Genomic DNA, 27,146 nt, shown 5'->3' on the forward strand with positions numbered 1-27,146 from the left:
GGGTTAGCCTTTGATGGATTATGCTGTTTGTTTAGGCTCAGCCCATATTTTGCTTCAAAACATCCCACGTTGAATGTCCAGCATCTCCAGAAACAATTATTAAAGAATCCTCCTGAAAATCTTGGCAACCCACTCCCAATCAGCAGTGTCAAAAATACAAGGGAAGTCGCAGTAATAGGAAAACTGCAATAGATTCTTAGGGTCCTGCCTCTATCCCTGGGGTGTCAAACACAAGGTCTGCGGGCCGGATCCAGCCCTTGGGGTGCTTAGATATGGCCTGTGGGGTGCCCTGGAAACAGGGAAGGACCAGCCTGTGGTGCCTCTGCCAGTGAAAACAGAGCTCAGGAGGGACGCAGGCAGCCCTCTGGAGTTCCATTTTCACTGGCAGAGAGTTGCAGGAGGCCATAGCAGCTGAAAACAGAGGTTGGGAGCCCATTTTTATTGGCAGAGCACTTGGGCCACCACAGGTGTCCCTGACACAAGTGATGTCACGCCCACCCTGGCCACACTCATCCTGGCTCCCCAAGGTCAACCCTGATACTGGCAGAGGTGGTATTCAGCAGGTTCTGACTAGTTCTAGAGAACAGGTAGTGGGAATTTTAAGTAGTTCGGAGAACCGGTGGTAATCTTCCCCCCAGGAGTTGGGAGGGAATGGAGATTTTGCAGTATCCTTCCCCCGCCACGCCCACCAAACCGCACCCTCCAAGCCATGCCACACCCACCAAGCCATGTCCACAGAACCAGTAATAATTTTTTTTGAATCCCACCACTGGATCCATCCCTCAATGAAATCAAGTTTGACACCCCTGCTCTAACCTAACATGGGTAGTAGCCTAGTGCTAATAACTAGTCACAGTGCATATTCAGTGGGTGATATCAGCACTGAATACTTGAAACATTTTAGTAATCTTCTTAATAGAATTTTAATTTCCCTGTTAAGCAGTTTTTTTGTTTTTTGTTTTAAAGGCTTGACAAAGTTATACCTGCGAATAAATGTCACAATCTCTTTTTAATTGCTTGAAAACCCTTGGGGTTGTTTTTAACCTAGATATATATTTTAGGATCTTCCCAAGCCCTATATCCCTCTTTGGTCATGCCAATATATTTTTCAGTCATGTTTGAAAAAAATGAAAAAAAGAAGCAGTACTGACATTTTTCGTCATCTTCCAATGGGGCTAATTTCTAAAGGACTCTCTGAGCATCTTGGAAGACTCACAGCTTACCCTACACAGGTGGCACTTTAGCAAAAGGACAACTGCTGTTTTAGCTTCTGAGCTGCATTTCCTTTACTGTGGCCTATAATGTTGGGGTAACAAATGTTAACTTTAGCAGAGTCATCTGTGGTTTCACAGTTAAAAATCCAGTAGCCACCAACTAATAGGGAGTGGAAGTTTCCAATATTTGGGAGGTGAATCACAGCTATTTTATAGGCACTGGGGGAAAATGTGCAATAAATCAGAAAATGGCCTCTGCTTGAGGGCATGAGATCAGTTCCTTTTTGTTTGGAAAGTAAAATTGAGCTGTTAGTAGAATTCTCCCCGGAGTGCTTATGACTCCTCCATTATAAATTCACTGCATTGAGACAAATGAGAAGAGCAGCGGCAATTCTTAATGTTTACGTCAAACTGCTTTTACTACCTCTGCTGTCTGCGCAGAGCTATAGCGGATATCAAATGTGCTTCTAATCCCACTGGAAACATCACGATTTCTGGATTTACTTTTTTGAACAGTAGCTTGGAGTGCACTTAAATGGCTACTGAGGATGAGGGTGGCATCTCTGGAGCTGAGCTTGGTGCACCTACTTTCCTTCTTTTTCCCCATGAAAAATATGAAAAAAAAAAAGGTTTTCCCTTTCTAGGAAGCTCTGCATTTTGCTACCAAACTTTAGGAGCACCTCTAGGGACTTCTTGGGTTTTACAAAAAAGAATAAGGAAAACGCAAAGCCTCCATGGCCAAAGCCAATCCTTTAATGCCAAGTTGAACACCAGATACTTGGCCCTGTTGGTAGGGAAAACTGTGAATTGTAGTTCCAAGGCATCTGGAGAGTACCAGCTGGGAACCATTTGCTTTGAATCCTACAAGTAATATTTTATTGTGGGAATGGGCAGCATGGAGCCGTGAACAACAGGGATATTTATCGGCAGTCTATCAAACTCCAAGCCTTTACCAAAACATTATTTAATTTAAGAATTAAACAGAATGCTGCAATACACTGAAGGGACATCTAGCAACACAAGTGTTGACAATCATGCCTTACAATAAGGGTAACATCCCTAGGGCTAGTTTGCCTTCTTGGTTAATGAGTGTTTCGTAGTGGCTTTACAGCCCTCTCTAAGCCGTTTAAGAGTCAGTGTATTGCCCTCAACAATCTGGGTCCACATTTTACCGACCTCAGAAGGATGGAAGGCTGAGTCAACATTGAGCCAGTGAGGATCGAACTCCTGGCAGTCAGCAGAGTAAGCCTGCAATACTGCATTCTAACCACCGTGTCACCACAGTTCTTGCCAGCAGATTGGGAATAAGCAAATAACTTTGTGAGTGTGCTCATCAGATGCTCTCAAAATTACAGTCCCTGCCTGACCCAATGGAATCAAAGTCGATCTAGTTCAGTTTCTTAACTTTTCTGGTTGCATCTGGGAATCTGGATATGGAGGAAGCAGCCTCTTTCCCCTGCTGTTCCACAGCGCTGGTAATCAAGGCAGCTATTCTTCCAAACAAATGAAATGGGTTTTTTCAAAAAACCACTGTTCTCCTCCAGAATGACTCCTAATTAGCAACATTTGTCACAGAAATGCTTTCTCTTCTATATAAAATGACCAATGCGTACATAATGGATGTATTTGTCTGAACTCCAACTGGTCTGGGTAGGCAAATAGCGGCAATTATGAAGAACATCGAAATCACCGCTAGGCCAGACTGACCTACGTTGCTTTGCTGATTAACCCATTTCAGAATGGCCTGACTCAGCCGTGGGATCCTACCTGTTCTACTACCGGTTCGGTGATCACACGTGCATGGGCGGGCATCTAACGTATGCGCACAGCTTTCCCCACACCAGCTGAGGCCTGCAGCACCAATCAACTGAGAGGATAAAGAAGAGAAAAGCACAGGGGCAGGTGGGAGGGCCGATTCTGCGCTTTTCTCTTCTTTATCCTCTCAGCTGATCCTCGGAGCCTTTTTTTTTTTACTACCAATTATGCCGAACCGGTCCGAACCAATAGCATATCACTACTGGCCTGATTCTGCATGCTTTACTACACTCAAGGTTTGTTTGTTGTGTGATATCTGTCCAGCTTTTTCAGGCTGGGAATGATGAGTAGCCCATGTAACCCAATTAGCGGGTCTCTCTCTCTCTCTCTCTTATCTGGAGTCAGAGAGAAAAAGTGAGGTTGCCAAGAAATCACATGATTTATTGACTCTCTGCTGAGGAAGGGGAGGCAGAGACTGGATGGGAGGAAACAGATGCAACTTTGTGATTTTATTGTAAGGCAAGTGGGTTATAACATTTCTAGGAGAACCAAGGTAGTATACCGAGCTCAAACATCTGAAGAGGGAGGTTAAGGAATCCTGTGTGCAGGGTGTAAGGGTTGTTCTGTCCTGGGGCAGTGCAGACGTCGTCTGAGGCAGGGAGAAGGAGAAGAAAGGAAACATTGTGACCCAGTTCCAACACCTCCTGTGTATACAGACGGAACAGCTTAGCCTACAGAGGGACACGCACAGAAAAGAAAGAGGGGGTGGGCGAGGGAAGGAGAAAGTTATAACATGGCATTTATAGCAACACCCCTCCCTCACAATGATATAAAACATTAAACTCTCACAACATCTACAGTACCAGATAGGCATGTCTATAAAACATAGGCATTTGGATGTGGGTGAAGGCATGCAAACATACGTGTATAACACACATGCACGTATACATTGAGGTGTGCTTTTCTTAATCCTGCTTCAGAAAAGGTTTTGTGCTCTAATGTTCCACGTTCAAACATACATATATGGAGACAACCCCAGCCTCTCACCCCCAAATTAACATCCATGGTACTTATTAACCATAAAAGCCACTCCATGATCTTTGCGATGTTTTCATTTATGTGGAAACATGAAAATCAATTTGGTTCAAATATTCAGAACTGTATTTAAAAAAAAAAAAAAAACCCTGGGTAAAATTCTGGAGGTTGTTTTCTCTGTTCCCTTGCTCTTGTATCAGCCTGCCACAAATTAGGACAATACGAAAACAACCCCCCCTCTCAAAATTAACAAGCTGCACTAGAGAAAAACATGGAAGTAAAATGACAGTGTATTTTTTTAAATTAAGGATTCTATTTTTTTTACCCCAAACTGAATTATGGATTATATCTACCCTGGTCTACTCTTCCCTAAAACATTGCTCCCATTACAGGATGCGATCTTTCTAGAAAAAGGGAAGAAACACGGCTTATTTCAAAATTGGATGAATGCTGTACAAATATTTCAGAAGCAGATGTCCAGTACTGGCTGGTAAGAAATTCTAACTCTTAAAGTTGAGGTATTGCTGCCTACAATGATTCAACCCAAATCTCCCTCATTTATCAATTTAGCTTTAACTTTTTTAAAGGCCTACAGAATCAGGCCAGATTCCACCTCCACTCAACACAATATGCCCCATGGGCGAATTTTTTAAATTAATTAATTAATTAATTAATTAATTTGTCAAGCAAGTATTAGATAACAGGTATAAGTATAAGCATGGTTATGAATACATGAAATGGATACGAATAAAAAAGAAACAATAGGACAGGGACGGTAGGCACATTGGTGCACTTATGCTTATTTAAATTATTTAAATTGGAATGGAACATAGCTTGGAGTTCTCTATATCCTTAGTCATCTTTGTGTAGCCATAATAAATGAGTTTATACAAAGTAGCTTTGCATTAAAGAAAAAGAAAAGAAGAAAAGGAAAAAAATTACCCTTCGGGACTGGTTATGCAGCAACTTAAAGTTGTATGAACTTCAATTCCCACTATTCCCTAGCCAGTGTGCTACCTAATTTTCTCCAGATTATCCAACCACTGATCCAGAAGAACAGGAGTTTGATGAACTTGATGTTCATTTTGAACTCACAGACCTTGTAAGCAAGATGTGCGTGTTGTTGTTGGGCTGGAGTGCCAAAGTTGGAAGTATTAAGGAGCAAAATAATAATTGAGTTTTATGGCCTAGAACACTAAAATGAAGCAGGAGAACAACTTGATTAATTTATGTCAATCCAGTGTCAGTGATTTCATGGCTTACAGTCTTCCAACAATCAGAACGATACCCATATATTGGATTGTTGCCTGAAATAAAATTGATTATATTACTGGAATAAACAGGTGGAATACCTTGTGCTATGCTGATAATACTACACTGAAGGCTGAAAATGCAAATGATCTCCAATCTCTAGTAAAGGAAGGCAAGAAACACAGTGAAAAAAAATAGGACTGATTAAATAGAAGACTAACCAAAGGAACTATCTTTATCAGAATCATTTCAAGAAACTACGCAGAGTTCAACAACAGATCACAACCCAAGACAATTGCATTTGGAGGGCCAAGTGATGCTCTTGTGAGTTGAATCTGATTGTATGGCAAAGGCATTGGTGACAGCTCAGTTGTAGAACAACATATTTTTAACACAGCACTGTGAGATACACCTTGGAGTAAAGGCTTGGTACCTGGACATATGAGAAGCACTCATCCACTTGTTTCACTATATACTGGTGCTCATCCAACATCTCACCCAATTTTTGAAGGTACAAAACCAATGGCAATGACCCTTCACCACTTCATGACCTGCTGGCCACAAGATTAGCAGGGTGCCGACAGAGAGTTAAAGATTTACCCTATGTTCCCATTCTATTTCTCAGTTCACACACTTCTTGTTTAAGAGATTGCTAGTCTAAGGTCACTTCCTTCCCTCCTTCTTCCCACGGACACCCATCCAGCGCACGTGCTCTTGGACACTCTTCCCAGGAGATGTGATTGGCTAAGTGTTAGGCATTGCCGATCTGTATCATTTATTCCGTCTAAATAAATCACTTTTCTGCTACAGTCATAAAACGTGCTTCACTAATCTTGCCCAGGTGAAATTCCTGCTCTCAGGAATGCTCTTTCATATATACACATATAGATCATTTCAATCTCCAACTCAAATCATATTTCACACACTTTCAGAGGTATATAAGAGCAAGCTCTATTGCCACTTACAGCTGGCCATTTGTTTTATGGCACTGATTACTATCTTGACTTAAATTAAGTTTTATACAAGGTTTCACCATGAACTCACTGTAGTTGAAAGCATCATTTTTGAAAGCTTGCAAAGGCAATGAGGCTATGAATTATAACACAGCTTTCATTAATCTGTCCTGAGGCAAGCTTAATACAACTCCATCTTTCCCTAGTTGGTAGCAAAATGCACACAAATCAAGTTTGATACTGAATCAGCTCAGGTTCCATGTTGTTGATCAATATACATGCATACAAATGCATGCACATATGCACAAATACATACGACATGCAAATATTACTGATATTTTTTCCACCTGTAAGTTTAAGTACTTGAAATGAAATAGATGAGGAGAGTCACATTGCATAGCCCCATGACAAGATAGGTGGCAAATAAATTTAATAAATAAATAATACCTGTTGTAGAGGTAGATTGATCTGTTTAAGAAGAGCTCTCATTGCCATTTGGAGCTCAAAAAACAGTCGAGTTGGACCATCTGCAGAATGATCCATATTTTCCATGGATTCTGAGCCAGAAAGTCTTTGGATCCATTCCCATTCCTCTCTGTATAGGGAGTGGAGTTAAAATTAGAAATATAACAAAAGTTCATTGCACAAGGAAGAATTTACTGAATGTACGTTTGGGCTTTGTTGGTTTTTTTTGTTCTCAAATAGTAAAACTTTCTAAACTTGTAACAAGCCCAATTATTTGTGGTTAAAAAAGGGCCAACTTTCTGATTTTATTCTGCGTGTGCATACCAAGCTGAAGACTTTCTTTGACATGCAGGCTGTTCCATATTTCTAAAAATTTTAATGCACATTCCTAGGGGTTTCAGGTGGGCGGGGGGACCCTCAATTTTCTCATTAAGTCATTTAGTTTCTTCATTGGGGGTAGCCAGCCTGGGTTTTAATTTTTTTCCTTAAGATTGAAAGCATCAAGCTGAAACAAGGGGATTGTTGGAGTATGTGTACTTTTGTGTAATGGTGGACGGAAGCATCTATAGTAGGAGGGCAAGGGGAGTGATGCAAGTACCATCCATTTTCTACATTTATCGTGATGTTGCCTAGCACTTGAAAGGGGTAGAGTTTAAGGTACAACACTGTGATGTTGCCTTGGTCAAGGTGTACGTGCCATTGGAAGACTTGGGCTTTAGGTAGGCAAAACAAGTAAACCCAACATTTCTTCAAGTCTGGCCTATCTTTGATAAGTACCCATTCAACTGGATTTACAGTGAAGGGGCTATTTATTTATTTTGTCAAGCGATTATAAGGTAACAGGTATAAGTATAAACATAGTTATGAATACATGAAATGGATACATATAAGAAAAATAAAAAGAAACAATAGGATAGGGACGGTAGGCACATTGGTGCCCTTATGCACACCCACTTTTATTATTCTATTATTTTTTTATTATTATTAATTATTATTTTATTAGTCCCTGAGTGAAAGCAAGTAGGAACTGTATCCCTGGATCTTACTCTTGGGATATAGAGTTGGCCATTTCTTTCCTTATTTGTCAGGTTGCATTAGTCTGGCTGATTGCTGCAAACTGTGTAGATAAATGACAGACGAGGATAAGAAATCTTGGCATATGCCCTAATATTCCTAATGATGAAAAATGTTTTCAGAGATCACCATTCCAATGGGAAAGCAAATTCACAGTGAATGAATAAGGGAATCCAGACCACATCAACTCAGAAGCAAATTCTAATCAGCATGATTGGGAGATTTTTCTTCTACTTACTTGGACACATTGAAATTGTCTCGGATTTTAACATGACACAGAATGTTGGGCAGCTTTTGTAGCACAAGCACTTTGATCTGATCGACAGAACTGCAGAGTTTTAAGTAGCCCAAATAGAGGCCTGGAGCCAGACGTTGTTGGCTCCTTCTGTGATAGGAAAGTGTGTCCTGTTGGAAAAAAAAAAAAGGGGGTGGGGAGAAAGAGGTTCATTTTTTTTGTCTTTTCTTCCATATAAAAAATGAAGGAAGGACTCACCAAGTAGTGGGCAATACTATGTTTTATTTATTATTATGGTTTGTTGCTCAGTCAGCCATTTGCCATTTTTATCCACCTATCAAATCCTTCCTAACATCCAAAGATGTTGTTTGATGGGTGTTAAAGGTATTGTCACATTTATTATTATTATGGCTCATCAGACTATTAATGATATTAGTAGTAGTCGTAGTAATAGTAGCAGCAGAAGCAGAAGTACTACTTTGTTTTCCAAACCCTGTGCTCTGTTCCTTTTATCCATACATTTTATTAAAAGTTTTTACAGAGAAAAATATAAAGTAACACAAACTAATACAGAATAAAGAGAAAAAGAGAGAGAAAACTGCAGAAAGAAATGATTAAAAATAGAATAAAGCTTCTGATTTCCTTTGCAGTAAATACAAAAATAATTACAGTTATCTCTTACTCCATGATTACAAAAAAGAAAGAAAAAAAGCTTTTGTTACAAAGTAGGCATTTAATGGCCCCACTTTCCTTGGAATTTATGGAAGTAATCCTTCCAACTTATAATTGGAACATTTTTCTTCTTTCATTCAGTCATGTTCAATTCTTGAAGACTGCCTAGATAAATCCCTGTAGTTTTCTTGCCAAAGTTTTTCTGAAATGGTTTGCCTTTGCCTGCTTCCCAGAGCCGGGCAAGAGTGACTGGTCCAAAGTCACCCAGTCTGCTTTCAGGCCTAAGACAGGACTAGAACTCACAGTCTCCTGGTTTCTAGCCTGATGTCTTAACCACTATTCCAAACTGGCTCTCAATTGGAGCCTAGGGAGGGAGGTATGGGTAGAAGCTACTGTGCAGAAAGTGACTTCAATATGTGGGTATCAGATACATGACCCCAATTCCCTATTTGTATGTTCATTGGTAGACTAAATAAATCCAGTGACAGTTTTCCAGCAGCGATTCAACTGCAACAGCAGAAGGAATTTGCCAAGGTATTCAGAAAGAACTCCTTACCTTCTTTTAGCCCTGCATTTGGAACTGGAAATATTCCTAATCCTAACTTGTTCTAAATGGATGGTGAAAACATTTTAAATAATAATTTAGCTTATTTATCAGAGTCTGAAAGCCATGATTATGAGGTCCTACCTTTTGTTTCTTTGCTAATATTCTCTATTGAGAGATGGGTTCAAGCATTTAAAATGGAAAGAAAATGAACAGGGAAACAGTATTGGAATTAAACCATTTTTTAAAAAAAAAAAATCTGGTGTGAATATGGAGAGGTCTCTTGAGACCAAGGAGCTGCAGGGAAGGGATATGGAGTCATTGTGTGTCACTTGGGCAGCTATATAAATTTATTAAACAAACAAGCAATAAATAAATAAACGTTCTTAATAGATAAATGTTTGTGATCTGGAGAAAAAAAGAGTTCACATGATTTTCTAACTGTTCCTTTTTTTTTTCCTCCTAAGAAAAAAGATTATAGCATTCTTGTTGCCTCAGAATGTAACCTGAAAATGAATTTGGCAGATTTTGCCAAGGGATTTCAAAAGACAGAATAGGGAGTGGAGGGAGAAAATTAAAGGTGTCAGCAGCTGTCAGAATAAGCTTAAGGTACTAAACATGGTATGCGACAGGAGTGGCTGTGCTTCCCAAAGCTGTCATTGGTCTCTTCTCAGCAAAAAGGGACACAGAGGCTTCCCCTGCTCAGGTTCTAAAATCCAAAAATTATTGGTATTTTTTTTCTCCAGGTGGAGGAGAAAATTTGCAGTATCCCTTAACTGCTGGTCAGTGTGTCAAAGGTGTAATTCCAGGGGCACCTAGAGACTGACTGACCACAAGGAGACAGTGGGAGTGTGGATGGCAAGTTAAAAAAAATGGTTTCTCTCTGCCTATCATTGCTTATTTTTTGTTTAACATACTGCTAATTTGAGGTCACTTCCTTCTGTTTTTCTTCTTTGGGCACACAACCTCAGATCCAACTCTGGTCCCAATAGGATGGAGTCATTCAAGTGCTGGGCTTCGTCTATCTTATCATGGTTTAGTAGTTCTAAAACAGGGGTGTCAAGCTCGCATAGTCATGGTGACATATCACAACTTTTTCCCCCTTTGCTAAACCAGGCGTGGGCGTGGCCAGTGCATGATGCACCTGGGCCTGTGGGCTGCAAATTTGACAGCCCTGCTTTAAACTTGCTCCACCAATCCTTGCTCAGGTCAGATGCCACATCTCAGCAATGCGGACATATAAAGAGCCTCAAAACAACCTCAAATTGTTTCTGAAAATACTTTAAATTTTGAGGGTCTTCTTGACTTTGAGATGGAGTATTTATAAACCAATTATGCTGAGGCTGACAAAATTTGTCATTTTTTTTCTGGGTAAGATGCCCTACACATTTTGGTACCACAGGTGAAAAACATTCCCCACATTTTTCACAGGTGAAAAACTTTCCTCAGTTGCTGGTGCCCTTAAAAACTGGTGGATGGGACAATTTTCAAAGCAGGACTAGTTTTATTTAGTTTCCTGACATTCATTGTCTTTTGAGTGACCTTAATTTTATTGTCTTGATTACTGTTTGGTTGTATTTTTTAATCATTTTAAAAATTTAAATATTTTAAACAGATTTCTAAGTAATTTAATTGGTTTGTTGATTAGATGTAGATCCTTCTTCCTCAAAGCAGCATATATTATGCTTCCACTTCTTATTTTCCCCACTAAGAAATAGGCTGGGCTTGGAGAGAGAGTATCTGGCCTCATTGAGCTTTCATGGGTAAGGGTGGACTTGCACTGGTATTTCCTACTTCAACTCAATGACTAATCATGATACCAGGCTGGCTCTCATAAGGATTTCATTTCATGCTTTCAAATTTAGAGAGAACTATGCATGATTAACTTGGTTTGGATGCAGGATGGGGACAGTCTTTTGGGCTGGGAATCCATAATCAACCAATCAATAAATAAATGAAGATTAGCTAATCCTGCATGTTTAACTGAACCGACTTCCAGTATCCACACCTCCTGACTAAGGGACAAATTGGAACAAGTCAACAAATATGTCCTTTGAATATGTAGCACAAAGTGCCTGGTAAGTTGCAAGCTTATCAGAGGGAATTTTTGCTTATTTGTTGAAATTTGGAGAAAAAGAGGGTTACCTGGATTGTGATAAGCAAGATGTCTAATGCAGTTGGCTCCTCTGGTGTCGAAAGGGATTTCCTCTGGCTTTGTAGCTTAGATATCTGCATCCATTTGCCATTAAAAAAGGAATAGAGGCTCTCCACTTCTCTGATTGTCACTATGATAACATTGCCATGACGGTCTTTGATTGGTTCATAATAGACTTGGCCCAGGTTGTGTGTACCTAACAGGTTCTGTGGTTGAAGAGGGAACAGTTGAAGGCCACAAAACACACAATTATTGACTCGTTTTCACAGGTCATAATGCACATTTTCGAATAGCAGAATAAGCGTTCAACAGCTGTTCACAGAAATAAAAACAGTGTAACCAGCTAAGCCCTTCAAATGATCATTAGTTTAATGTTGAGCCTTTCATGTTTCAACAGGGTGATAAATCACAAGTCAGAGTCACAATTATCACAATGAGGGAGACCCAACAGTTCTGTTCATTCCAAATTGATGGTGTCTGCACTATCTTTATATCAACAGAATTAAGCATTTATTAACAAAATAGAATGTGTTGGATGGAGCACTGAGATGCACTGGTAAAATAATAATTTTATTGTACTACCTTGTACTGAATCTAGTCACTGCTCCATTTAGCTCAGCATTACCTGCTCTGATAAGTAGCAGCAGTGCTTGGGGCAGATTCCTAATGCTTCCCCTAGTTGAGATGTTTTTAACTGGAGTCTGGTACCTTCTGTGAGACAGTATGGATTTCTATCACTGAGTTGGATTCTTTTCTATGGCATTAAATAGAAAATGATGGAAACATTCAATATAGCTCTATTGCTGTTAATCAATTGACACAAGGCAGGAATTTCATAAGAGGGCCTGCATAAGACTATAAAATCTTATAATGACAATGTTCCCAGGGAGCTTTAATGGAATTGGACCACATCCATAGGTTTCAATCTCTTCTAACAGATGGGAACTTGAGCATTTTCTTTACAGCAAAGAAAATTAATCCAACATGGTGATTCTTTGAAATTTGAAATGCCTTCTGTGCCCCTCAGTGAGATGTAGGAACATTTCTGTTAGGACAGCTGGGTAGAATATGGACGTATGGTTTATACCAATATTTCCCATCATGTTGACCTCCAATGTGATGGAAATTCCTAGAATGTCCATGCTGGTCACATATTATGCGAGTTCCTGTCCTAGCACACCTGGAGGACTCTAGACTTGGGAAGAGTCTTCCAGTTCTATAAGCTTGGTTCACCTGTTAGCCTCTGAATTAGTTGCCATACATATATTGACAATGCAGGACTTGAGATCACAAGCACTGATGGAGCTGTTTATCTGCAGATTCTCTCTCTCTCTCTCTCTCCCCCCCCTCCCTCCCCCTCCCTCCCCCCCCCCCTACAATCCTCATTTTGAAGGGCATAAGCATTATGGCTGACTTTGAAAGCTACAAAACTGGGAGTTGACTGATGCCAAGTATAATATCAACTACAAATGTATACAAGAGAGAAATATCTGTATTTCAGAAAACTATTAGACTATGTATAATTTCTAGGTCAAAATGCATTCCTGCAGAGCTCAGCAGCATTACAACAGAATGATGAACACTTAATAAAAGGCAATGAGACAGAATCATCTTGGAAGGAAAATTGGTGCCCTTTCTGATTGTTCTCTGAGATACCCATGGCAGTCCACCTGGAGCATATATAATTTATGTTTGCTTTTTTTGATATTGGACATTGGATACAGATTTTTTTTGCAACAACAGTTACCATATTTAGCATTATCTCAGCATCTTTGTGGTTTGTGCCGGAACAATTTCATGGCAGAACATTCAGGCCAACTCCTGAAAAAACATGACTGCTCCCAGCATTAGGATCAAGATTTTCTAAAATGGACTCTTTGATTAGATCTAGTTTAGCTTTTTCGTACTCTTGGATAACTCACCTAGGGCTGAGGACCAGTGTTTGTCTCCTGAAGAGATGTCCAGATGTCTCAAAGAAAAATCCCTAGCATTTTAAATATGCTCATGACTCTGGGAGCTTTCAAAAGGCCTACAGTATGCAAGTAATGGGGGGCAGGAGGAGTGATTTAAAAGGCAAAGCTGAATTGACAATGTGGCACATTGTTCATTATGAAAGCAGAGGGGCTGTACATTAACCTTAATGACATTCTCATTTGATAGATAAAGCCACCCTGAGCTGACTCTATCTGCACTTAGCAGCCACTATTTACCTCTGAGCAGCATTATTAAGATTGTTTATAACCAAAGCACTCAGAACAGCCAGGCACACTGGCTGCCATTTAGAAGTGGCTTTAAGTAGCTATTTTAGCTTTAGGCATCCCTGTCCAAGGCACACAGTAGGCGTTCTGTATCCTTATAGGCCCTCAGCTCTTTTGCTGCCTGTATACAGATTTGCTTAGAGTCAGATAGACTTAATTTTATTTTTATTTATTTATTTTAATCACTTGGAGATTGCAAGAACTTGATTAGTGCTCTCGTTCTCTCTCTCCCTCCCTCCCTCCCTCCCCCCAGGAGGGCAGGAATGCAAAGAACACAAGGCTTGTAAGTCAGACCTGTTTTTGCAGCTAGACATGTCCACGTCTATGTTACCAAGAAGCATGTGAAATTTAGAACCAGGTTTCTGGGGAGTTTATTTTTCACACACACACACACACAATGGAGAGCACATTTAGGATGAGGCGTTTGGCTCTGGAATCTGCCTGGCAGGTTAGGAGGCACGTATAGGTATGAATCTGCAAACACACCTTAGCGTTAAGGATGAGGCACTAGGAGAAAAATTGATAGAGAAGATATCTTGGCATATCGGGGTAGAAAAGATATTTTGTCTGAAATTCCTCCATAAGTGGAAGGGGATATCCTCCAAGGGGATAAAAATGAGCAGGTGCCCCAGGGATCATTATCTTGTCACCTGATTAATGATTTAGGATGCTTTTTTTGTTTGATGCTGGCCTGGATTTGCTGCCTTGAATGCTGCCAACATTATAATCAAGCATCTCCACCAGCGATGTGACTGAACAGCTTATTTGCCTTTTCAGATTATCCTCCTGGGCAGGCGACTATTTATTTACCGTGTCATATTTAATTCTGCTCTCTCTGACTTCTTCCCATTTTGCAAGTTTATTGATGGCCTGTTAGCTCTGTCTGGGCTCTCAGACTGTGCTGCTGCTTTCCTGCCCTGCAGCATATAATTCTCCCCTTGAGGCCAGGCCAGAAGGAAGTGCTAAAGCAGGGGACAGCTGGCAGCTGATTCCCTTGGAGACCCTACCCTTGCCGAGATATGCCACGGAAAGCGGATGCTTCCACTCACCTGTAACTGGGCTGCTGCAGACAGCATTTTCTGCCTAGCTTGGAGTGCTGTGGAGGAGGACATAGAGACAGACATGTTCTGCCTCAGCCATCTGATCTCATCCCACATACAAGACAGCTGCAAAATACAGGGGACAGGAGATGGGGTAGGCAGGAGAGAAAAAGGCAGGAAGGATGAATGAACGTTATCTTCCCAAAATGTAGCTGCTGTTCATGCCACGATTCTGTGGGTGGCAGTGTGTTGACAAGAAATTATTAAATGAGCAGAGTTCCATTGCATCTAATTGGCATGCATATCATTTATCTCTGTTAATACACCTGTGTGCCGTTCTATCAAAATGATCAGTAAAGAAAATATGGAGAGAAGGAAGGATGTACTTTTGCATCCGCATCCCTTGACTTGTGTTAAACATCCTGAGCGTTCTTAAGGATCTTCCCTTCCAATCAGACTTCAGTTAATTCCAATGCCAATACTTATCGGCATTAGTAGTTTACGAATTCCAAGATCCATTTTGTACTCTTACAAATTAATGGGAAGAAAGGGACTTCCCTGGATTTATTTAAATCCTGGATTAATTAAAGCAGGTTTGTAGGGTCAAGAAATAAACAAGATTGGGTATGATCTGGAATGATTTAGAGCCAGTGGCTCCTGAGGAAGTGGATAGGATCCACTCTGCTAGGAGCAAATCCCCTGTTTTTTGGATCTGGGTCATAAATGTGGCCAAGGATGCCTTCTGCAGTTGGACCCATGCGCTGGTGTTGGTCTCTTTGACAGAGGAGGTAGTCCTTCTCCTACCCCTCTTCAAAAGGATGTTCTTTAACCCAACAGGTTTTTTAAAACTATTGTCCCATAATGTAACTATTATGATATAGATAATATAACTATTATCTTTCCCATTCTAAACCCCATACCCTGGGGATTTGGGGATATTCCATCTCTGATCTTGGATGGGGTTGCACCTCCTTCAAGTGTAGGACACAATTTGGGGGTCTTCCTGGACTCACTGCTAATGTTCAATGAGTGAGGGCTAGCTGCGGGCAAGAAGGCATTTCCATATCTTCATCTGTTATGCCAGTTGCCCCTTTTCCTAGGTCAGAAAGCTCTTCAGAGAGTCATTCATGCCCTGGTTACCTCCTCGTGGCTTGACTACTGTAACAGACTGTCCAAGGGGCTGCCCTTGAACACTACCCAGAAGCTTCAACTCATCCACAATGTTTTGTGAGCTGCATTAGTTGCCCCTTTTTCTTTCCAGGGCAACTGGTTGTTACCTATAAAGTCATCATGGTCTAGGACCTGGTTCCTGAGGGACATGTATCTCATACAGTCGCTTCCCAGACAATGCACTCTTGGTGCGCTCTGGGTTTCTTCAATTAAACAATGCCATCTGTCTCCTGAAGCTCACCTTCTCTTCAACATCACCTGAACTCTTGAATGAGGCCCTCCCAAAATCTGAGTGGCCCTCACCCTGCTAGTGCTTCTAAGAGACTTGAATTCTTGGCCTTTTGCCCAAGCCTTTGGCAAAAGTGAGTGAGTCCCCCTTGGATTGTGTGTTTTTTGTTCCTGTCTGGTTCTTGTCATCTTTATTCTTTTATTTTTCTCTCTTATTGTATTTCTTTTTAAAAAGTTCTTACTTGTGAACTGCCTCTAGTTATTGGGAGCCAGGCAGCATACAGATTTTAATACTAATTTCTAGAAATAGATATAGAAAAATAGTGTTGATACAAACAAGAGTCCATTACTGATACATTATGAAACTCAGATGAAAATTGTTCTTACCTAGATACATATGCTATAACACCAAGGAAGGATGGGTTTGCTTCTAACCTGCTTTTATCCTATCCTTTAGTTGGAAACAAGTTTTGCAGCATGCATCCTTTCCTGGCAAATAGATGTAACAGTTACCCTTGGAACCATCCTCAGGAGTTCAAGATCTTCCTCTGGTTCTCAGCACAGAAACCCTAAATTCTCCTCTTTTAAATGGTAGCTTCTCCCCATCCTCTTCTACACCCTCAGGTTAAACGAGATGCAACATCACTACTTAATTCACTGGTTTAAAGGTAGAATTCCTTTCATTTCATGGAAAGAAAAGAAGAACTTAAGGCTGCACTGGGGTTAGTACATCCTTGCAATTTACTACCTGAAATGTGGGTGGGTTTTTTTGTTTTTTTGTTTTTGGTAAATGGCCAGTTCTGACTTACCTTTGTGAACCAGAGAAAATCTTGCATGATAGAACTGGCATGAGAATCATCAATTTCCACTATTGGTATGTGATCTTCATTGGTTACTAACATGTTGTCTTTGTAATAAAATATCACAGCTAAATAAAGCCCTCTGCAGTAGAATAAATGAGAAGAATGAAAGAGAGAACCATTAGGTGTCTAGCTCAAAAAAGACAGTGATTTGTTTTTCTGCAAAGCAAGATGTCCTAGCACATGATTGAAACAATAGAATTCAACTCATTGCCCCCAAGAAGGAGAATTTCCCAGAAATGTGATAATGTTAACCACTAGCAAATCTGCAGAATAACTCCATAAATGTATGGGCAAAGCTACTCACCGTGTAATTTTCATCTGAATTATATTTGGACAAGTAGTAACAAAATATTTGGATTTGGAAAAATGACATATCAACATGGAGCATCAGATTCTGAGAGCTAACTAGCCTAGTTTGGACTTAAAAGAATAAAGTCTGGGGAATATTTGGATGGAAGACTTTTAAGAGTCCCGAATATGTAGTAGACCATTATTTCCCAATCTCATCAACTTTAAGAGGTATGGACTTCAATACCTAAGCTGGCTGGGGAGTTCTGAGAGTTGAAGACCGCACATCTTCAAGTTGTCAAGTTTAAAAAAGACTGTTGTAGACTAAGCTGAAAAAAGCAACAGCAAACCACTGGTTTTGTTGTCAAGAAAACTATAGTATATGGATGTACTTGTAAAGTTACCAGAAGTTAAGTTCAGCTTGCAGAGTTTGCTTTTTATTAATCCAATGTGGAAAAAAAAAAAAACTATCTTCTTATGGTAGTCATTTTCTTAAGTAAAATATCCCCTTAAGTTTATTTTTTTTCCATTTTAAAATATTTTAAATTAAATATGAGTCAGTTATTGCATTAATTTTTATTACTTCCATTAATATGAATACCTATCTTTTTCTACTTTTAAATTATTTTATTACAATGGCAACAGTAATATGTTTCCAGTTGTTTTCTAGCACCCATAATTTTGTTTCTCCAGAAAATCTTGCATGTTGCTTCAGATTGTTTTAAAAAAACCTGACTGCTATCAGAAATGCAGTTGTTATGGGAAAAGAATACAGGAATATAGGAACTGGCAACTTAAAATCAAGTCCAGCGCTCTCAGCAAAAAAATATATATATTACAGGGTTGCAAATAATTGGGAAATAATGGAAAAATGGAACTAATAAAAGCCATTCATTTGTTGCATCTTTTGTTTTGAAATAAATGAAAGTTGAGCGAAACAGACCTGCTGGGTTCAATTTTCTTTTATTATAACTCTTTCTTTTGAATTCTTATTTTTTAAATTCCTGCTTCCAGGTAACAATTTCCATAAATTTATTTATCTAATGGAAGTGGAGGCTGCAGGGGGTCTAATATAGAAACTTCTGCATTGCAGAAGATTCTAGGAATATACAGTAGTTTGGAGTATACAATCTCAGTTCTTCCTAGGTGCTATCCAATCTGTTAGGCCTTATTGTTGAACTACTTTGATTCAGTGTGTCCAAAACCACACTTAAGACTTCTTATGGTGGTTTTGATGAATATTTGTCTCACATTTCCAATTTTTCCATTGTGGAATTTAATATTTAAGACTCCTATGATGCCCTTCTGTGGTTTACCTGGAACACCAGTGTAAAAACTCTAAATGGTACTATACATTGCTATTTATAGCAAGATGATCTAACATAACAACCCCATGAATCAATAAGGTTATTCTGGATTTTGTTCTGTATAATAGCCCATCATCTGGTCCAGCACTATTGTATTCATTGCTTACACACAATCCAACCCTTTAAAACATTTATATTTATAACCAGTTATATAGATTAATCAGCAGATTTGCTTATGCTAATTGAATGACCACCAGAGCCTCTCTTTGGAAAGAAATACAAAATACAAAGAAGACAAAAAGAACACTGCCAGTGATGAAAGAAGATATTGTCCAGGACCAAAGTTTTGAGATTCAGAAGATTAGGTAAATTACCTTGGGACAGGAGACAATCCAAAATGTCAGCTTCAGATTTGCTAAATCAGGAGTTATTTAAAAAGGTTCACTAATGTATGTTTAAAGCAAATTTGGATCTGACTTCATAAACCAATAATCTGCATGCACACAATGTGTCCAAATGGTTATGTTTGTGTAACAGATTAATTCATTGCTTCCCAACCTTGGCACCTTTAAGATGGGTGGACTTCAATTCCCAGAATTCCCCATCTAGCAAAGCTGGCTGGGGAATTCTGAGAATTGAAGCCCAACCACCTTAAAGGCGCCAAGGTTGAGGAACACTGGCCTAATTGATTCGAGGAGGGGGAAAGTCAGATATATTATGAAAGCGCCCTAATTCATATAAGTGATCCATTTAACAAACTTTGCTTTCATGTCATGAACTTGTTTACAGGATAATTAACTCTTCTCATTCCTGAGACTAGGACAATATTCTAGAGAGAACACACACAAAAATCGGCTTCACTAGAAATTCCTTTCTCTGCCTCTTCTGTAGTTTTCAATCCATCCCATGTCCATACAGGAGAGCAGGAAAAGGGCCAGAAAGGAATGGAGAGATGGCTCCAACTTTTCTACTCCCCTGACATACAATTCATCCTTTATTAGAAGGTAAAGTCAGCCTTGCTTATCCTGGGGCTCTCCACATACTAGAACAATTCGTGTAAGCGTCCCAGCCAGCATGGGAACTGACACCCAACCTCTCTGGAAGACATCAGTTGAGGAAAATTACTATAATTGTCTACCATCTAAATAACTACTGGCCCAAATGGTAAAAAATAGGGACAAATTGGCTTCACAGTGAGAAATTAGATAGCAGAGATAGCCTGCATTTTCCCCCTTTCTTTCTAGATTGTACATGCGGTACAATCCTATGCAGATTGTATTCAAAGGCAGTTATTCCTGGTAAGCATGCCTTTGATTGGTCTTAGCGGGTGGCTGGCTTTGTCTGAGCTCAGAAGCTCAGCAGGGTGAGCCTAGTTAGTACTTGGAGGGGAGATTATCGGGGCGGTCAATTGGACTAGGAAGTTCAAAAAGCATCTTGGAAGGAGGCCGTGGCAAATCACTCTCATATTGTTACTGAGAAAACAGCATGGATGTGTCCTGGTAGCCACCAAGTGTTAAGTTGGACCCAAGGTTATCTTTACTTTTTCATGCATGCAGTTTTATCCAGACTCAGAAGCTCCCTGAATTTATCAAGGAAACAAATTGTTACCTGTGAAATTATAGGGTCTTACGTTGCTGGTAAGGACAAAGAAGCTGTTGAAACAAAGGATCAGGCAAAATAACAAGGCAGCATTCTAGGACTTACACTCTTTAAACTCTATATAAATGACCTTTGTGATCACCTTATAAGCAACTGCATCCTCTTCGTGGATGATGTAAAACTATTCAACACCACCGACAATGCTTCTAAGCAACCTAGATTATGTGTCTGAATGGTCAAACAATTGGCAACTCCAAATCTTGACCAACAAATGCTCTGTCCTACACATTGGTAAAAAAAATCAGTACACCAAATACAAACTAGATGGATATGACCTCATTGATGATTCTCACTCTGTCAAGGACCTTGGAGTACTCATATCAAATGACCTAAGTGCCAGAGCTCACTGTAACAGCATTGCCAAAAAGGCATTAAGAGTTGTAAATCTAATCCTATGAAGCTTCTCCTCCAGAAATATTGAATTGCTAACTAGAACATACAAAACTTTTGCTAGACCAATACTCGAATGCAGCTCATCAGTCTGGAATCACACTGTATATCAGACATTAATACAACTGAGCGAGTCCAGAAGTATCTCACAAGAAGAGTACTACACTCCTCTGCTCGCAACAGGCTTGAGATTTTGGGCTTGGACAACCTTGAACTACGCCGCCTATGGTTGGACTTAAGCGTAGTATACAAAATTATCTGCTACAATGTCCTACCAGTCAATGACTACTTCAACTTCAACCACAACAATACAAGAGCACACAATAGATACAAACTCAATGTAAACTGCTTCAAACTCAATTGCAGAAAGTATGACTTCAGCAACAGAGTGGTCAATACCTGGAATGCACTACCTGACTCTGTTGTTAAATCCTCAAACCCCCACCCCTTTAACCTCAAACTCCACTATTGACCTCACCCCATTCCTAAGAGGTCTGTAAGGGGCGTGCATAAGTGCACCATCGTGCCTACCGTCCCGGTCCTATTGTCCCCATTTATTCATACCTATTTCCTGTATTCCTACTCATGTTTATACTTATACCTATTATCTTGTAAGCGATTGACAAATCAGATAAATAAATAAATAAATAAACAAACAAATAAATCTGAACAGTGTCACCAGAAAGCATGGATGCTTTTGAAAATTACTCTGAAGACTGGCTGCTGTTTAGAAGGGGGTTCCTTGTCTGCTAAATTTAATCCTCTTTGTCACACCCAGATAATCTTTCCTTTCCTTTCCTTTCCTTTCCTTTCCTCTCTTCTCCTCTCCCTTCCCCTCTCTTCCCTTTCCCCTTCCCCTTTCCTTCTTCCTTTCCATCCCTACCTATCCTACTCTGTTCCTTTTATCTTCTCTGCATCCAGTTCATCCTTTCATTTCTTTCCCTTTACAGGGACTTACTAGGCTGTGCAGAAATCTAGATCTAAGAACAATTTTTTTTTGGATGTACACATATCACTTTTGGGGAACACTTTGAAGCATCATCAACTTCTCCTGGCCTGGCCATATTTTGGAATCTGTTTTTGGCAGATATACATATCCAGCCAGCCATAACACATGCATATTTACAAGTGTTGCATGCATATATTAATTGAATGGGAGAGGAATATCCAACAGTGGTTTTAGAATTGGCAAGCTTACATTGATAAGGTCAGAAGCTGGGTATTAGCCAGGATTTAGGTCTGTGTGCATGGAGTTTTCTCTTCTTTACCCTTTGTTTTGGGGGAAAATTGTACTGTATTGAATTAATGATCGTCTTTACAGCTAAGAGATTTTTGACCTACAAGGTCCCTTCCAACTCTGATTATCTGTTCTCTGTTATACTGAAGAGACACGAACTGCAATAGAAATGAAAGCTGAAATTTGAGTAAAGATTCTAATATATCTTAGCACATTTTTTCCAAATCCTGCTGTGGTTACCGTCTCAACTGTTTTCCAAAATACTAAACAATTTCAGAGTACAGAATGCAGATTATGTAAGAGAAAGAGACTTCTGGCAGTTTCAAATATAAAACTGTGATTCTATTAAATCAAACAAACCTTTTCAAAGTCTTCACAAACTTGTTTGAAGAATGGAAGAGATGCTTTAGGCTTCTGGAGACAGACTGCTTGCGACCGGCATTCTGCAATTTAACATTATCTGAAGTGTTTAAGGAAAGAAAACAAAAGGAAATTGGCACAACTCTGAGCATTGGATGTATTTTTATAGAGGTGATAGTGGAAATAATAAAGCTATACATTTATGTACAGGTAGTCCACGTGTTATGACCACAATTGAGCCCAAAATTTCTGTTGCTGAGCAAGTGAATTTTTAAGTGAATTTTGCCTCGTTTTATGACCTTTCTTGCCACAGTTGTTAAATGAACCACAGTTGTTAAGTTCATGACATGGTTGTTAAGTGATTCTGGCTTCCTCACTGATTTTGCTTGTTAGAAGGTGATCACATGACCCCAGGACACTGCGACCGTCATAAATATGAACCAGTTACCAAGCATCTGAATTTTGATCATGTGACCCTGGGGAGACTGCAGTGGTCATAGGTGTGAAAAATGCTCTTAACTCATTTTTTTCAGTGCTGTTGTAATTTTGAACAGTCACTTAATCAACTCTTGTAATTCTTCATGGGACGCATATCATGACAATTAAAAACCAGGATCCGCAAACCAGTGGTGGGATTCAAATTTTTTTACCAAAAAAATTTGGTAAAAAACCCCCACTCCTTTAACCTCAAACTATCCACTATTGACCTCACCCCATTCCTAAGAGGTCTGTAGGGGGTGTGCATAAGCGCACCAGCGTGCCTACCGTCCCTGTCCTATTGTTTCTTTTCTTTTCTTTTTTTATATGCATCCATGTATTCATAACTATCCTTTTACTTATACCTATTTTCTTGTAAGCAAGTGACAAACCAAATAAATAAATAAATAGTATTTTATTTCTCTGATAAAATAAATTTCTTCTTGCTTTCTAATAGCAAATGTCAATTTACTCATTTCTACACATTCCATTATTTTCTTTCCCAATGACCCTCACTTGATGTAACCTCCCCATCACAAGATTCTCACTGATGACACACTTCTGACCCCTCACGAGTCCCATCACAGGATCCTCACTTGACACACCCACACCTGACCCATCACAAGACCTACTGACCACATGAGGCCCTTATAAACAGAAGAACACTGACACTGGCATTGTCACCCCCTAAACTCTGCTGTAGATGTTACCTAGCCTGGTAGTGAAATGTTTGGAAACCAACTCACAAGCTCAGAGAACAACCTTCACCCTCATCCTACACCTGAGCTACAGATATTTGCCAATATTGAAAATGAACTGTTGTAAGTTGAGGACTACCTGTATATTCCTAATGTATGTTTTTTTATTCTGAAGTATGGTCTTTAAAGTAAGGAAAAGAAGGAAACTGACAGAAAGCATAAAAGGTAATCCAGAAAGAGGACAATTTCCCACAACATAGCTTTGAGGGGAGATTTTGGTTTAAGACAATAATTGGAATAAATCCCACCATAATTTATGTTTCTCACTACAAACATCTACCCTACAGCTTTAATAAAAGCAGAACTCGCTGTGGCTTAACTGTTACTGAATAGAAATAAAAATATAAAGATATTCAGGCCACAATTTAGGATTCCCAGAAAACATGTTCTATAAAAAATTTGCCTACTGAAAAAAACAGTCTGAAATATGGTGCAATATCTGCATTTATGGCTGACTGGAAACCCCTTAGAGACTTTTTGCATGAAGCAGAAAAAATGCATTTAGGATTTGTGAGTTTTGATGATTATAAAAAAGGATAACAGAAAAAAGGAAGTGTTTTATAGAATAAGATAATATTCTAATCACGTTTGCTGCAAAATTGGAAGCTTTTTTCTTTCTATTCCTTTTTACTGTTTCTTTCTGCGTTTTAGTTTCCACCTCCCCACCAATTCTTTCTCTTTCTTTGTTTTCTTTGTTCTGTATTAGTTTGTGCTAATGTTATGTTCCCTTTTAAACCTCTAACAACATTTATAAAAATAAAATATGCAAAGTAGTGCAGGAGTCTTTTAAACTCATGGAAGACAGAGGACATGGATAGGCTTAGGCAGATCAGAGCATTTTTTTCTCTAAAGCCATTCATGTCAAGTTCCAAAACATTGGGAATTTATAGCAGTCTCACCCTAGCAGAAATCATTAATGACTAACCACAGTTTAAAAGACTAGAATTCCCTCTGTCCCTGTAGTTCTTGCTTGTTCCCACTCTCCTTTGTTAAGAAAAAAATAAGTAGACAATTAAACTTTTTTTAATTTACTCCAACAGCTGTTTCAACTGACAAAACAACATCTGCACAAATATTCTGATTAAATTTGAGGCGGCTGCTAGGCTTACTCTCATCACTACAATCTGGCTCACTATTCCCTTTTTGACTCTAGGTGACAAGAGAAAGATGCAGCTGAACAAGATTCTGTAGAAACCTGGATCTGGAATATATAAAGATGTAAAATGGTGCCAAAGAATACAGGAGGAGCCACTCCTAAGTTTAAATGCAGATTTATTTGCTCAAAATCTGAACAATCAAAACATGTATTATTATTTTGTATTTTGTGGAAGGAGATTAGAATAAAATTTGGTATCCTGGCAAGTTTTTTTATGCTTATTTTCACCTGGGAGACAAGTGATAGTTGAGTCTATTAACTTCAGGACATTGAGGAAAGACTTAGGAGGAAGCTTCCAATCAGGAATCTCCTTCCTTGGACTTCCAGGGGAGCTGTGGTGAATTGAAGACAGCTTTGTGAAAGCAGAGCTAATGACTTGGGCAAAGACCAAGAAAGAAGGTAGTAGACCATTTCCAGATAAGGAACCTCTCCAGATAAGGAGAAAACGGGAGATCGCCCACATGTTCTTTGGACAGTTGTTCCTCAAGAGCAGGGGTCACCAACTTTTTGGACCTCAGGTACCACCAAACTCATAATTTTAAATCCTGCGGAACAGAGACCCTGAGAAAATCCCCCAAAAAATCTGCAGGAAAATTCCCCACCCCGTTTTCCTACTGATCGATGATTCTTTATCATCTCCAGCTCTGTTCTCAGGGAGAGAGAGAGAGAGAGAGACTTTTGGCTTCATGCAAAGAAAGCAGCAGAAGCAGCAGAAATCTTCCTTTCTCTCCCCCAACTCTGCCAGAAGTGAGTCTTTGTGAGATTTGTTGCACTGGTGCAGCCTCTTGGAGCAGCAGGCCTTGCAGGGTCCCAAAGACTCATTTCTGGCAGAGATTGGGGAAGAGAAAGAAAGAGTTTTGCTGCTTTCCTTGCATGCAGCCAAAAGCAGAAGAAGAAAGAAGAGGAAAGAAGCAGCCTGGTGGCCAGGTGAGGCATGTGGAGTGAGTGGGGCAAGTTCCCCCCCTCTGCCCTTCCCCCCCCCACTACCTTGTGTTGTTTGCAATGCAAGCGACGCAAACCTTGTGTTCCCACAAGCAATGTGGGTGGCACAGCCTTGTGTTCCCATGTAGCCTGGATTAATTGCTTTGCGGGTGACATTTCTCTGTGGACCACCAAAAAATTTTCACGGACCACCAGTGGTCCCTGGCCCACTGGTTGGCGACCACTGCTCAAGAGAAAACTTCAAGACAGGGGTTTTCCATGGGTTTTTAGATCTGGGAAGTGATGGGATCAGTCGTTTTGCTTGCATCCATGGAAGATAATTTTAACAAACATTAAGTTTGCAAAACTCACTTTTTAATCTTTTTTTAGAAATTGCTTATTAACTATTTCTAAGATCTTTGGACTGTCATGTTTGAAAATGCTGGGTAAGTCTGCCTTTAATCCTGAATGGAAAAAATAATAATCATAAGCTTAAAAAAAGTTTAAAAGGTTGAAATAAAGAACAAAAAGTTCAATAAGATTTTAATAGATTCTTTTCTAGTGTTTATAAGAAAAAACAAAGATATGAAATTTTATATTTAAAAAACTGGACACTAGAGGGGACTGAAGTTTTTAGGTAAAGATTTACCTACATCTGCAAAATGTAAAACATTTTAAGTATGAAAATATTGAATGAGACTTTTGAAGAATAGAATCAGAAAAGAGTAGCCACAGTATCAACAGTGTTAGTAATGATGTCTCCAAAGACACTATGTCCAGAGAAAGCTATTGAAGAAACGACACATGTAGAAAAAAAAAATTAGCTGACAAGATAGAGATGTCATCAAAAGTGGATTTACAACTGATAAAGAGAATGAATTAGAAAAATAATGTTTATGGACCTACCAAAGAAACTGGCTGAGGCCTTAAACTTTAGAGAGGAAATATAAATGACAAACCAAGAGAGTGACCCTGATAATTTTTTCCTACTGGATACAAAAGAGCTATTCAAGGCTTGAAGAACTTTGTGTAATGGGATAAAGAAAAATGAAGAGAAATCAAAGTGTACAACAATATTTGAATGAACTAAAATTATGACTGTTAGAAGTAAAAGGAAGAAATATACACATACTTTATTTGATTAAGGTTAAAAAAAAGATAAATTCTTACATCTGGGAACCCTTTATAGACTTCCCATCTGCACCAGGATTGAGAAGATGATGCTTTATGGATTTATTTATGCACAAGAGATACACAAGGGATATGAGAAGAAGAGATAAATATTTGTAACGTTGGAGGGAGTGAAGAGGCTCTAAATTTATGTATATCTGTTGTGATGCAGGTTGGAAGTAATTTCTGTCTATATTTCTTTTCTCTTTATTGTCCCTACAAAAGTAGTATCCTTGCTTTTCTCTTTCTAGTCTTTTTTCCTTGCATTTGTCTCCTACTTTGTATTCTTTTTTAAAGTTTATTTTGTATTCCATCCTTCCGAGGTCAGTAAAATGAGGACCCAGATCATTGGGGGCAATATGCTGTCTTTGTAAACTGCTTAGAGAGGGCTGTAAAGCACTGTGAAGCAGTATATAAGTCTACGTGCTATTGCTATTAGATTTCAGTATTATAATAAAAAATTAATATATACAGTATATTTATTTATATCTTCCTTCCTTCCTTTTTTTTC

The 27,146-nt window shown here is 39.3% G+C and overlaps 1 protein-coding gene across 1 annotated transcript in view; it reads right to left on the reverse strand.

Annotated features, from left to right (window-relative positions):
- ANKFN1 (ankyrin repeat and fibronectin type III domain containing 1) overlaps nt 1-27,146 on the reverse strand; it is a 127,178-nt gene that overhangs the window by 17,589 nt on the left and 82,443 nt on the right. The window contains exons 9-15 of the mRNA XM_087925146.1: nt 22,154-22,253; nt 16,859-16,991; nt 14,661-14,777; nt 11,344-11,559; nt 7,986-8,152; nt 6,656-6,803; nt 3,532-3,700 (exon numbers count right to left, since the gene is read on the reverse strand). Coding sequence (XP_087781272.1) covers nt 3,532-3,700; nt 6,656-6,803; nt 7,986-8,152; nt 11,344-11,559; nt 14,661-14,777; nt 16,859-16,991; nt 22,154-22,253 — 1,050 coding nt within the window. The remainder of the gene's footprint in view (nt 1-3,531; nt 3,701-6,655; nt 6,804-7,985; nt 8,153-11,343; nt 11,560-14,660; nt 14,778-16,858; nt 16,992-22,153; nt 22,254-27,146) is intronic.

The sequence above is a fragment of the Pseudonaja textilis genome, chromosome 2 (assembly GCF_049901715.1).
Source record: "Pseudonaja textilis isolate UNSWEBS1 chromosome 2, rPseTex1.2, whole genome shotgun sequence".
Classification (NCBI taxonomy): domain Eukaryota; kingdom Metazoa; phylum Chordata; class Lepidosauria; order Squamata; family Elapidae; genus Pseudonaja; species Pseudonaja textilis.